This window comes from Canis lupus, chromosome 4, assembly GCF_048164855.1.
Source record: "Canis lupus baileyi chromosome 4, mCanLup2.hap1, whole genome shotgun sequence".
Taxonomy (NCBI): Eukaryota; Metazoa; Chordata; class Mammalia; order Carnivora; family Canidae; genus Canis; species Canis lupus.
In genome coordinates this window covers 12,651,126-12,664,824 of record NC_132841.1, presented here as the reverse complement: position 1 = coordinate 12,664,824, position 13,699 = coordinate 12,651,126, and the positions used below count along the sequence as shown (strand labels likewise).

The following is a 13,699-nucleotide window of genomic DNA, read 5'->3' as shown; positions in this document are numbered from 1 at the left end:
CTCAGTGGGTACGCAAGAATTGTAAATGGTCAGTGGGCGATTAAACAGTTTTAGGCCCTGTTCTCAATGCCCCTCCTTCTCAACAATCTATTAAACTGGCGGTCACTGGTGTATTACTTTTTCTTTTTAACAGTTGCCCTGGCTAAATAGTAGTCCACTGTCTCTAGTGAGGTGTTTTGATCTCCCCCATCCCCAGGATTTGGTGGAAAAGGGTTTAGTTTGGAAAAAAAGACAGTTACCAGGCTTGAGCCAAGGTGACAGGGAGCTAGACTTTTAAGAATGTGGTGATTTGACAAGATTTTTTCACTTAAATTTGTATCCTTCTGTATTTCCATAACTGTCTAATGATCAGTTTCCTTTTAACGTTTCAGACAGGCAGACCCTGTGTTTAAAATAATTTAGGTCTGAAAGCATACTGTTAATGATCCAAACACTTACCATCAATTGTTGGGGACAAGGGAGGTGTATTGTTTTGGGGCTTTTTTGACATCTAATTTTTCAAAACGAGCAGCCAGGTTGTGATGCGCTATCAATTCTTCAGACCTCAAGTCTACTGGTTCCCTTTTATAATACTATTCTGAGATCTGTTCCCCTTCCCCTCCCTGCCCACACATACACTTCGCTTATACACTTTTCCTGGGATTGTTTTGGGTTCCTTAAGGGGGGAGAGACTGATTTGCTCACAGGTAAACAGATCGCAAAATGATAATGTGCCTTTGAAAATCCATTTGCTTATATATTTTATAAAGAGAGGGAAGTCAAAGTAAACAAGGCAAAATGTATAAACTTGAAAAGATATTCAGATATCCATGGAAAAGAATTGCTCAGAAGTGGGATGCCGGGTGGCTCAGTGGTTGAGCGTCTGCCTTCAGCTCAGGGTGTGATCCCGGGATCCTGGGATTGAGTCCCGCATCGGACTCCCTGTGGGGAGCCTGCTTCTCCCTCTGCCTGTGTCTCTGCCTCTCTCTCTCTGTGTCTCTCATTGAATAAGTAAATAAAATCTTAAAAAAAAATTGCTCAGAAGAACAAAGGATGGTATAACATTAAATGAGTCATGGTGTTTTCCAAGAGAGTCAGATGACATTTTTGTTAGTTATTGTTTAATTCTCAGAACATTTGACATAAGGGTCTATTGATTGCTGGGCGGGGGAGCTAGTTGTTTGAGCTCCTGTATGGGCCTAAGGATATTTTTGTTATAATTTATCCCACCTGTGCCCGTCAGTTCCTTTCCACTTGCCTCCTCCCGTGACAGTCTGGCTCATGTTTCTTCATCAAGCTCTCAGCCAGTTATTAATAACAGCCCAGCGAGTCTCCTGATCTACCTAGAGCATATGGTGTTTTTCACAAAAGAGAGATCCTCTCCTTGACTTTGGACTTCGCTTATTGAGCCCCTGAACAGTAAGTTTCGGTTTTTAAAATATGTGACATTTTAAAATGTTGATGTGGGAGGAAAGTTTAGTATAACTCCTGTTTGCCTGTGGTAGGGGGAGACTATAGTAAGCTAAAACTTAGACGCCTGCAGCCAATTTCCCCTCACTGGGTTTCAACATCCCTCCAATTTGTACGAGGCTGGTTGCACAACAGATTAATGAGTTGGAATTCTATTCCTCTCATTTCCTTCTGGCTAAATGAAGGTAGGAGAAGAAGCTAGGATTAATAATTCCTAAATGACTCGGCCACGCCTGGTGGTAGGCTTGGTATGCCTGTCACTGCAGTGATTGCAAAGGGAAATCTCACACAGGGAAGGTACATTCATGGGGAGCTGCACAGGAGGTGTGGGTCTGGTCTTTCTACCATGTTTGAGCTTTGGTTCAGACACGGCACCTGTCTTGTTCCAGTGATTCATTGCCTTCTTGTTTTCTTCCAGCTGAAGGCTTTGTCTTTGCAGCCTCCTTTATAATGGTTGCTTCTGAGAGTCCTGAAAAGTAGGTCACTGTGTTTTCTGTCTGGAAAAGGAGGACCTTGAAGCTCAGAAAGGCCAATGCCCTGCTCCGTCCTTGTGAGCTCAGCTGAAACCAGACAATCCAGTCATTCTTCAGGACCAGGGACTAATGCAGCTTCCTGCTTTGGTTACGTATAGTCATTGCTCCTGAACAGGTGCATCACACTTCTCAACAGAACGTGGAAGGGAGGTGTTACCACAAACGGGAATTAAGGTAGATGCTATCCTGGTGTTGAGCCCTGGCTTGGAGCACTAACAAATTGTGTGAGTTTAAGCAAGTACCTCTCTGAGCCTCAGTTTCCTCATTTGTAAAATGAGAGTCATAAGCTCTTTTAGAAGGGATTGGGTTGAACTCATAATGTGTATAAGTAGCCAAGCATAGTAACTTTATTTATGAAATCCCTCACTGGAATTTGTCTTTAATCTTCTATTTTAAAAAATATATATATTTTATTTATTTATTCATGAGTGACACAGATAGAGAGGGAGAGACAGAGGCAGAGGAAGAAGCAGGCTCCATGCAGGGAGCCCGATGTGGGACTCAATCCCAGGACTCCAGGATCACGCCCTGGGCCAAAGGCAGAGGCTCAACTGCTGAGCCACCCAGGTGTCCCCTGAATCTTCTTAATTGCCTCTTGTTTGTTTCACATTCAAACCTAGAGCCCCCAGTGTGGTCTTTGATGGAAAATATTAATCTAAATGTTAGAGACAATGGAGGGAAGTGTGTGGGATAGGCAAAATGGGTAAAGGGCATGAAGGAGGGCACGTATTGTGATGAGCACTGGGCGTTATATGGAAGTGATAAATCACTAAATTCTACTCCTGAAACCAAGACTATGCTATATGTTAACAAACTTAAATTTAAATAAAATCTTGGGGAAAAAAAGAAAGAAGAAAAAAAAGCAAATGGTAGCAACAATAATTGGTTTCATCTTTAGGCTGAGCAAGCTGTGTGGGTGTTGAGGATAGGCATTGGAGGATGGCATACCTAGCAGTTCGGGACATCGGGCTATAGCTAAGATCAATGAAGTTGGCAAACCTCCCAAAACAATTTCAAAGTGTAAGCTAGTATTTTCATAAACTGGCCTGTTTTGCCAGTATTCTAAAATTTTCCTTTTGGTTGTGTGCTTCTGTGGCTAGAAGGGACTGGTTCCTCCCCATTGCTGACTGGACTCATGCCTAGATGAGAGTTCCTGCTTCCCAAAGTGCCCCCCTATCATTCAGGAGATGAGATTTTTGCTTTGCTCTACAAGCTTTCACTATGCACACATTTATTTAACTCCTACTGTGTGCAAGACATAGTGCTGGGTGAGCAAGACATCAATAAGCTCTGAATAGGGCAGCCCGAGTGGCTCAGTGGTTTAGCGCCACCTTCAGCCCAGGGCGTGATCCTGGAGACCCAGGATCAAATCCCATGTCAGGCTCCCTGCATGGAGCCTGCTTCTCCCTCTGCCTGTGTCTCTGCCTCTGTGTGTGTGTGTGTGTCTCTCATTAATAAATAAATAAAATCTTTTTTTAAAAAAAGCTCTCGCTCTCTCTGTGTCTCTCATTAATAAATAAATAAAATCTTTTTTAAAAAATGCTCTGAATATAGTAGGAGAAAGAAGTCAGTTCATGAGTAACTCTGATACAAGTCATAATGGGCTTGTTCCATGGTACGTGAGAAGTACAGACAGGGCCCAGATTTCACAGGGTCTTCACACCCAAGACTGATTCACCAAAAACAGGCATTTTTGATTAGACTTCCCCTTGGAAGGCTATAAATTCTTGGAAAATAGTTCAGAGATTTTCAGGGTTCCTCCTTTGGTCCTTTTTTGGGTAATGAGCTGGTGAGGTGTAGAAGAACAGCACCTTAAGGCTGCATCTCTTTTTTTTTTTTTTAAGATTTATTTATTTATTCATGATAGACACAGACTGAGAGAGAAAGGCAGAGACACAGGCAGAGGGAGAAGTAGGCTCCTCTCAGGGAGTCTGATGTGGGACTCGATCCCACATCCCGGGATCAGACCTGAACCAAAGGCAGGCGCCCAACTGCTGAGCCACCAGGCGTCCCAAGGCTGCATCTCATCCTCACCTTTCTACCCTCCCTCCTCAATCCCCCCCCCTTTTTAAAAAGATTTTATTTGAGAGAGAGAGAGCGCATGCACACACATGAGCAGGAGGAGGGGCAGAAGAGGAGGGAGAGGGACAAGCAGACCTCAACTGAAAGGGGAGCCTGACGTGGTGTCTCAGGACCTGGGATCATGACCTGAGCTGAAGTCAGACACAACCTACTGAGCCACCCAGGCGCACCCCCCACCATTACTTATTATTGAGCACCATTTTGTTCTAAGTCCTGTGCTAAATGCTGGAAATATATTTCTGCCTTTAAAAAGGTCACAGACGTTCATTTAACTTGAAATTCTGTTCTCCCACCCAGCCATCTACCTTCTCAAGTTAAACTTGACTCCAAAAAAAAATACTTAACTGGTTTCAGAAATCAAATCTGCACCTTCATGAATCAAAACTTGCCACTGGTGAATGTATGCAGAGTGTGTGTTGCAGAAAATAGATCGAAAGATTTTGCCAGATGCTTTTTAGAACTCCAAAGGGCCCAGACATTCCCCACTCTCCTCCACACACCAGCCCCCAGCCTGGAGTAGCAGTCTGTTGGCCACTATATGAATTCTGCAGATTAAAAAAAAAAAAAAACTAACAAACTCCCTCAGTCTCACTCCCACTACCTCACACCACAGGGGCACGAACACGTGTCCGGGCTTCTCCTGAAACCTTGCAGTTGATCCCTGGCCAGGCTCAGGGCAGTCCATCTGGCCTTGGGTGAGCGCACTACAGCTGTGATTCATGGAGAGGGCTGGGGAACTTGACAGGGAGAAGCTTGATAACATTTTGATTATTTTGGTGCCAGAAGATTTCCTAATGTTAAGTGCCTATAAACTGGGCGATTTATATCTTCTTGGGGGTAGCGCACAATCTCCTATCTGGGGCAGGAATGTGCCAATGGGAAATCTCAACCTTCAGAAGTCTTGGTAATGGATGATTAAGAGGAGATGTTTATGTGTAGAAAAAATAGTTCATTTTAAGGCCAAGATATTTACTTAAACCTTTCGAGGCAGGGTCAGTGGTGGCCAGGGGAGGCTCACAGCGCAGAGGCCTTGACATAGAAACAGAGCGTAAGAGGTAGAGTTGAAGAGAAGTAGAGTAGATCTACGCAGGTCTGGGGACCCCTCCAGCCCACATGCCTGCATGCCTGCCTCCACTTCCAGGGCTTTCCACCTCCAGGTCCATTTGTTTCCTCATCAGCCTCTTCTCCCCATGGATGGGCTGTGGGGAAGGGGCCATCCTTCTGAGCCCCCAGCCTCACTGTAACACCCACAGCCCCATCAAGCGCCAGGCAGCTTGCTGGGCCCTCAGCTTACCTCCTTACCAGTCCTGAGACACTGGAGTGCCTCAGGCTGTGGAGCCAGAAGCCCTTCACTCAAGTCCCTGGTTATCCCCGGTATGTGACCTTGAATAGTTGATTTAACCTCTCTACTCCTCAGTTTCTCCAACCAAGGAAATAGGAGCGCTAATTACTCACCATATAACATTATAGGAGATTACAATCAAAGAGTTTGTAGGCCTTTCCTAATGATAGTTATGAATAAAATCCTTTCTTTTTTTTTAAGATTTTATTTGTTCATTCATGACACACAGAGAAAGAGAGGCAGAGACACAGGCAGAGAGAGAAGCAAGCTCCACTCGAAGAGCCCGTTGTGGGACTTCATCTGGGGACTCTGGGATCACACCCTGAGACAAAGGCAGATGCTCAACTGCTGAGCCGGCCACCCAGGTGTCCCATGAATAAAATCCTTTCCATTCCCTGCAAGACAAGCATTATCTTTGGGTGGCAGGTGAGGTTAAGTGCCAGGTCCAAAGCTACGGGGTAACACCGACTAGAACCAGGATCTAAAACCAGTTCCATCCAGCTCTAAAGCCAAAGCTCTCTCCTCTCTCCGCTTTGCTGACTGACCGTCTGTGACAAAGCACATGTTTTTGTTTTCAGTCGAAGTCCACTTTGTCAAGTTCTGGCCTGCCAAGTGTTTCAGTTTTCACTTGTGACTTTATTTTGGACTCTCTGGTCTGACCCTGGCCCGAATCAAAGAAACTGGGAGGTGATGAAGGTAGCATATCTCCAAATAGCCAAGTGAAATGCAGAATCCCATTTATCTCAAATGTCAAAAATTTGCTGAGGTAATTATGATGGTAGTTGTGAAAAAAAGTAGCTGTGGAACCTCAGACAAGTTGCTGTACTTCCTGTATTTCTCCGGGCCTCGTTTGTCCAATGGGAAGTTTACAAAATTGCAAATATCTTTTCCAGTGCCAACATTCGTGTCATATTTCAGACCTTTTACTACTATTGTTTTTCTTAGCTGGAAAGAGAAAAATCTCTTTGAAATCATATCTTGAGCAGGAAACAAGGTACAACAATCATGCTGGCAGTCATTTAAGTGTAAAGCCATATGCCATTTATTATGATTCTCATTCAACAAGCTTTCTCTCACACAAGACACATAGCATTGATGAATTAATTTCTCAGATGTGTGTTAAATTTCCTTTCTCACATAATTCAGCTTTGAGCAGAGTCTAATGGAGCCATCACTAGTTCAAAAAATGTAATTTGAACTCAAATTTTAGAAACTTACATAACACACAAAACCCATTTATCATTGAATAGACTTGAGTTTTTAGTTAACTTCTGAATGACTCAAATTTGAAGAGTCTCCTGCTCAGCCACACCAGCATCCATTTCTAGAGTCCTAAGGGGACAAATCTCCATTATGCCATAGAAACGGTAGCCATCCTAACAGGACATTCCTATCCTAAAATCCCATATTGCTGATGCCAAATTTTTGTTGCCTTCCAACAACTTGACATGGTTCCCTAATTACAAGGAAAAAACCAATACAGAAGCAAAGACATCAACACAACATAACACCCATATGATTTCTCAAGTTTCTAAAAGATAATTTTATTGAACATAAACTTTATAGGAAAGAGACATTTTCTGTATAGAGACAAAGAGAAAGCACCCAACTTTGGGATTTTACTTTTTAAATATATGCTGGAAAAGTTTGACTTAATATATGTGTTTTTCTTGCTGTAATTATCATGTAAACAAAATGAACTTTCAGTCTTCCGAAAAAGCTCTTACTTTAAGTGCAGTTGTTAAATCAATATTTGTTGAAAATGAATTGGTGTCAGATACTGTGAGGTACTGGCAGCCAGGGTGGATAAAGCCATTCTTACTTTCTAGTAAAATAACAGCAGTCTATGGGGTGTTCTATGCAGACAAACATAATACAGTGTAGTGAGTGGAAATATTATAGACAAGCTGGCTTTAATTTTGCCTGAGAAAGTCAGGATGAATCACTGAGGAGGTAATTGCATTTCAAAGGTGTGTGACAGTTTTGTGTTCAGGTGTTTAAAGAGAACCCAAGAATGATTCATTCAAGGATACCATCTAGGAGGTAATACACTAGATTAGTTACAGTAATATTTACCAGTGCTTAATACAGGTACTTGTTAGGCACAAGTATCATCTCATTTAATTTTCATACTGTCCTAAGACATAGGTACTATTATTTTCATCCGCATTTTGTAGAAGTGCTAACTAAGGCACAGAGAGTTGATGTAACTTGTCCAAGTTCTCATGGAAGTAGCAGATCTGAGTGAAATACCATCAGTCTGATTCCAGACTCACCGCTCAACCACCATGTCCTGAAAACATTCTTGTTATTTTTTTTGTCCAGCTAACATTAGGAGATCAAGGGGAAAAATGTGTCAGTCAAAGGTTGATCACTGGATAGATAAGTAATGATAAACAAGAATAAAATTGCAAATAAAAAAGCTAGTAGGATTTTAAAAACTTCTACTTTCAGCAAACCTAGTTGCTAGATAGTTAGCTCACATTGGTGGTCTGTGAATGTCCCATTTACAAAAAGCAGATTATTTCGATTTGGGTAAATGAACAGCTGGTTGTTGTATAGCTAGCCTGGCAAATTCAGGGTTATCTCGCCCAGAAGGGTAGTTGCAAGACTGTCCATTGCATTATTGACCAGTAGTTCACATAATGCACAAAGGAGCCAGGACCAAAGGAAGAGCATGTGGAACATGTGGATATTTGCATTTCAGTATGGTCAATTTGTACCTTAATATAGATCTTTTCAAAAGTAACTTCTTGTTTGAAAATATTAATAAATATATGTAGTTGAAAGATGGTGCCAACTGGAATCCTGGGTTAGTAGAATCCAAGATCCAGCACAGAAAACTTAGTGGCTATGGATAGTTGCTCTATGTTTTAATAGCATATAACCACAGCCTAACACCTGCTAGACCCTCAATAAATGGTAATTATTGTACTTTAATTAAGTGACCTATTAAGTAAAAATGGACAGATTTCAATTTTGTGTCATTTTCCAACTGATGTCTCTAGGGAACTTTGCTCAATATTATCTTGACTGTTAGATACTGATGGAAACAGGAGTAGGATTAGCACATTCTTGTCAAAAAAGAAAATATTTTTGAAGTATGACCCAAGAGATTAAGACTATAAACTTGAATCCAACGAAAAGTGTTTTCTTTTGATTAAAAAAGAGACTTTACAAAGTATGTTCTGTTCTTTGTCTTGACCAAGAATCCACACCTAATAAGGGGAAATAGTAGAGGGAAAGAAATTGAAAAAATGGTGAAGTCTTACTGGGGGGCCAAGCCATTTAGCAAATCCACTCTTATGGTTGCAGAAGTCAGAGTTGATTTGAGAAGCCCCATTTTACATAAAAAAAAAAAACAAGATTGTAAAGGTTTTAAAGGCAAGAGCCTACAAGATGATGGCAGGAGGAAGAAGAGGGGATACAGTGAAATTCAGCTCCCAGAGACTGAAGTTTATTGCTACTTTCCATTTGTCCAACTTACTTTCTGAGATACCGCTTTTCAACCACTCAAGAAACAAGGAACAGATCACTCTGAATTAGATTATTTGGGCTTTTCCTGGAGTCAAAAGATAAAATAAGTACAAATTTAAAAAAAAACCAACTAGATAAGACAGCACAACATTCGATAAAATAATAAATTGGCTCCCAGTGCCTCCTGGAAATAGGGAAAAGAAACATAGGTAGAAACATTGCAAATGAGATGATAAATTATTTACAGTCATCTGAAATTTCAACATGAAGTATTATTAAGCCCAAAGTAATCTGGGATGTCTTATATCAGAAATTGGAGGTTATTTTAATTATGACTTTTAAATACCAGGTTCAAGATAAGATCATGGACTTGAGACAGTCACACTCAATATGTTCTAGCATACTCTTAGAAGTGTCCTACTTTGTTTGAAATTTATATTCTTGGTACATGTTGTATCCAATAAAAAAGACACTAGGAATCATTTTCCCCCTAAAAATTGCTGGTGTTAAATAGCTTTTCCCCAAAAAAGAATGTCAGTCCAATCCCAAAGAAAAAACACCTGATTACAAAGCTTCTAGTTAAGTAAGAACTAATCAAAATGTAAATCAAAGTGTAATGACACTCATAATTGTAATCCACAGTAAAATCTGAGCATGTTAGTAAGCTTGTGGTGATACAAGTCTGTGTCCTTCCAAAGATTACATCTAGAAGCAGATCTATCATCAAGTAGAAGAACCAAATAAGAACCACCCATATTCCTGTTGATCATGAGCATTTTGAATGAGACAAGAACATGTTCTTTAGCAAAAGAAATTTAAAATGAACTCAAGGAAAGTTAATTTTATTAATGAAACTTTTTAATTGAAATAATGTAATTTATACTTTTTCACAAAAGTTACATATTTTCATTAAAATGTTTCAAGGATAAATCTAATTTTTCCCAAGTTCATATTTGTTTAAATGATTGGTTTGGCAAAATAAAATCAGTATATGTTACTTTTCAATATATGGAGAAGGAAGAGGCGGCAGTTTTGAAACTACTTTCCTTATTTTCTAAAATTATATAAGCAAGTAATGTCCTTTTAAGTGAAAATGTGAGAAATAGAAACAGCAAGAATAAAAAAAAAAATCACATATAGTCTTTCCTTCCAAACTTGGCCTCTGTGATCATTTGCAGATATTTCTTAGTTTTCTTTTTGTATTTCAGGTGAAGGTTAATATACATATAGAAAAGCACATAAAACTTATATATACAGTTTAATAAGTGATTAAAAACTGATTGTCAGTGTAACCACCACCCAGAGCAAGGAATAAAACTGCTGGGAGTGCCTCAAACTGACTATCCCTTCCCTTACCCTCACTGAAGTCACCCCCTCCTGATGTATGGTAGCCAATCCCTTGCTTTCCTTGATAAATTTACCTTCTACACTGTTGCCATCCACATATGCACCCCAAACTTCACACTTTTTAAAAAATGATTTATTTTATCTGTTTTAGAGAGAGAAAATGTGGGGAGAGGGGCAGAGTGAGAGGAAGAGAATCTCAAGAAGACTCCATACAGAGCACAGAGCCTGAGGTGGGGCTCAATATCATAACCCTGAGATCATGACCTGAGCTGAAATCAAGAGTTGGACGCTTTAGCCAACTGTGCCACCCAAGCACCTCTTTTGTGCCTTGCCTTTTAAAAGTTCAATATTATGATTGTAAAATTTATCCCTGCTTTTGTATGGAGCTGTAGCTTAATTTTCATTACTGTGTAATATTCCACTATACGTATGAATTTATCTATTTATCTTGGGCACCTGGGTAGCTTCTAAGTGGAGAATATTATGAACAATGTGTGTCCTGGTGCAGATATCCCTGCATCAAGTGTATACTTAGGAGTGTAATGGGTGATCATAAGGTATGGGTTTTAATCATATTTGAATAAACATAATTTTCTAAGTAGCATTTTTATTATTTCGGAGTTGTAATCACCATCATTATATTGAATAAATAATTTCCATTTGTGACCAAATATTATAGCCTGGTCTTTTGTAATGAATTTACTCCTTTGGACGCCTGGGTGGCTCAGTGGTTGAACGTCTGCCTTTGGCTCAGGGTGTGATCCTGGAATTCTGGGATCGAGTCCCACATTGGGCTCCCTGCATGGAGCCTGCTTCTCCCTCTGCCTCTGTCTGCCTCTTTCTCTGTGTCTCTCATGAATAAATAAATTTAAAAAAATTAAAAAAAAATTTACTCCTCCACTTTCTAATTTGCTCATAAAAGTGATACAAAATCTTAAAATTTATAGAATTTATAGCAGACATACAATCACATGAACTATGGTCTTATGTAGACAGAGAAGTTTTGTTTGTTGTCCTAGAAGATATTGAAGCAAATATGTTCTAAATAAGTTTTAAGGAAGTTTTTTGATTGAGTTGTGTTTGACCTACAGCATTACATAAGTGTAAGGTATAGGACACATTGATGTGATACATTTATATTGCAGTATGATTGCCATAGGAGTATTAGCTAACACCTCTATAACACCACATAATTATCATTTCTTCTTGTGTTGAAAGCAATTAAAATCTAATCTCTTAGCAAGTCTAATGCTTATAATAGTTTTGTCTATAACCACTGTACTGTGTATTGGGTCTTTAGAACTTACTAGTTTCAAGTATGTGTCTTTAAACATTTCTCCTCTTCTCCCACCCCTGAGAAATGTTGTTTTAAAAACATGGTGAATGTTTGCCCTGCCAGGAAAACTCTAGAATCCAGCTTAATGTTTCTGTTAAAGGTTCAGTGTTTAGCTGTACAAATCTGTGATAAATTAAAATTAAACTGTCATATTTTCTTTCCAAAGTCCACTTTTTGACATCTTCCTGACTTCGTTGGAAGTAATTTTAGAGTTTCTCCAAGCAGGCTCTCTGCTGCTCCACTTGGTATACTACCTCACTTTCCAGTAAAACCTTTTAATGTGCTTTGACACAGGGACCAAGGTTGCTAAGAGACCACCCGTGCTGAATGCACTTTGTCCTAGCAAGAGCTTACAGTTTACCAAGAGAAAACCAAGGAGCAGGGTTATCTACCGCTACCTGGGATTAAGGCAGGTGAGAAATGGGTTTCTGCTCACTCATCAGTCCTTGACAGCTCCCTGGTCTCTCCCGAACTTCCTATTTTGGTCTCTTTCTGTTGTTGGAGGAAAGTAGAGGTGCCCCTCAGGGCACAGATTAAACAAACATAAACTGGAGGCCATGGCCATCACAGCAAAGGAGAATCACTTTGCAAACCCATGAATTATTTTCACTCCTTGTTTCTGAAACATAGGCCAAAGGAATTGTTGAAAGTCCAGGAAATTCTAGGTGTTTACTGTGCTAGTGCCTGCTGTGTAATTTGGGCCATACCATTCCCTTCTCCAGGAACGGGGCTAGTTATTACAGAAATTAACCAAGATTGCTTAAATGGGAGAAGACAACACTGTATAAACCTCATCTGTTCCCCTCTCTCTTACAACTCAACCTGCCTTTTTGGTTTTTGGGTGAAAGTAGCAAAAAATATTCTTCTACCCCAATATTGCTTCTTTTTCAAAAGTATTGACGCTCCCTTTAACTTGACTGTATAAAAGGAACTTTGATGCAAGTCTTTGAAAACTACTTGATTTATTTGACCTTGAATTCCTGAAAAAGGAGTTCAGAATGGTTCTAAACTCCCTACCTGACAGGCATTCGGTAAAATGTTCCAACAGTGTGCTAAACAGAGCTCACATTAATACATAACACTTTTTGAAATTCCTGTTATTTAAAAAACTGTTTAACACAGAACTGTGGAGGAAATTAAATGTTTGATATCTTATTAGGTGACCAAACTGATGAGAGGGGATCCCGAGGAAAGATCAAGACAATGAAAAAGACCTTTTGTTTGGTTAATTAAAAAAATATTTTATCACCTGCCTTCTTCTGTGTCTTCAAATTCACATTTCCTGGTGATGTTGCCGATACAGGTTGGAAGAATGGCAATTTCACTGATGCCAACAGAAATGATGGTAAAGGACTTTGCAGATAAGATTTCATAAGTAATTACTGATAATGACAAGAGAACAGTCGTTTTAATAGTTCCTTGAGTTGTTTCTCTTCAGAAAGCAAGCATATTTGACATGTAGAAAAATGTATGATTATGACATAAAGTGGTCAAAATGAGTAGGTGGGAAATAATTTAATTCATTAGAGGGGAAAGTATTTTACTTTATTGTTGGGTTACAGGTGTGTATAGATGTTCCCTCATCACTATTTCTTTACAGTGCAAATATTCCATTGAGTTTAAAGAATCAAGATTATAAACATGTTTATTTCAGGGTACTTTTCTTGTTTTTTTTTTTTCCCCCAGGGAGCAAGAGCATGTTGGATATGATGTGTAAAAACTGGATATTAATATCTACTACGATTCCCACAAGTCCAGAAGATGAAATTGTTGGAAGACTTCTAAAAATTTTGTTTGTTATCTTTGTTGACTTTATGTCTATTATGTATGTCATTGTAACTTCCTAAAGAGCAGACTTCTCTTGCTTTACATGTAAATTTCACATTAATTCTGCTGAATAAAAATTTGTAGTTTAATTTGTTGAGTGATATTATTCTGATCTCCACTTATTCTAGAAGCTAAAATGATATTTCAATAAAAACAATATCATGCATTGCTTAGTACCTTAGGGTTTATAAAACACCATAAAAATTGACATTTTTCCCCCATAAATCTACACAACTGAGTCCTAAAACTTCTTGACTTTTAAACATGATTGTAATTTGATAGATTGACTAAAATTTATAGGTATAA

General features: G+C 39.4%; 1 protein-coding gene across 3 annotated transcripts; it reads left to right on the top strand.

The window, feature by feature from the left end:
- Positions 1–1,132: 1,132 nt before the first annotated feature.
- Positions 1,133–13,482, top strand: MRLN (myoregulin). 3 transcript variants are annotated; one of them, XM_072822851.1, is made up of 4 exons: positions 1,133–1,398; positions 2,098–2,206; positions 11,861–11,979; positions 13,253–13,482. In XM_072822851.1, exon 4 carries the CDS (start codon positions 13,264–13,266, stop codon positions 13,411–13,413), a length of 150 nt encoding a protein of 49 aa, XP_072678952.1. In that variant the 5' UTR covers positions 1,133–1,398; positions 2,098–2,206; positions 11,861–11,979; positions 13,253–13,263; the 3' UTR covers positions 13,414–13,482. The 3 variants fall into 3 exon arrangements, with proteins under 3 accessions (XP_072678952.1, XP_072678951.1, XP_072678953.1); XM_072822850.1 differs by lacking the exon at positions 2,098–2,206; XM_072822852.1 differs by lacking the exons at positions 2,098–2,206; positions 11,861–11,979.
- The last annotated feature ends 217 nt before the right edge of the window (positions 13,483–13,699 follow it).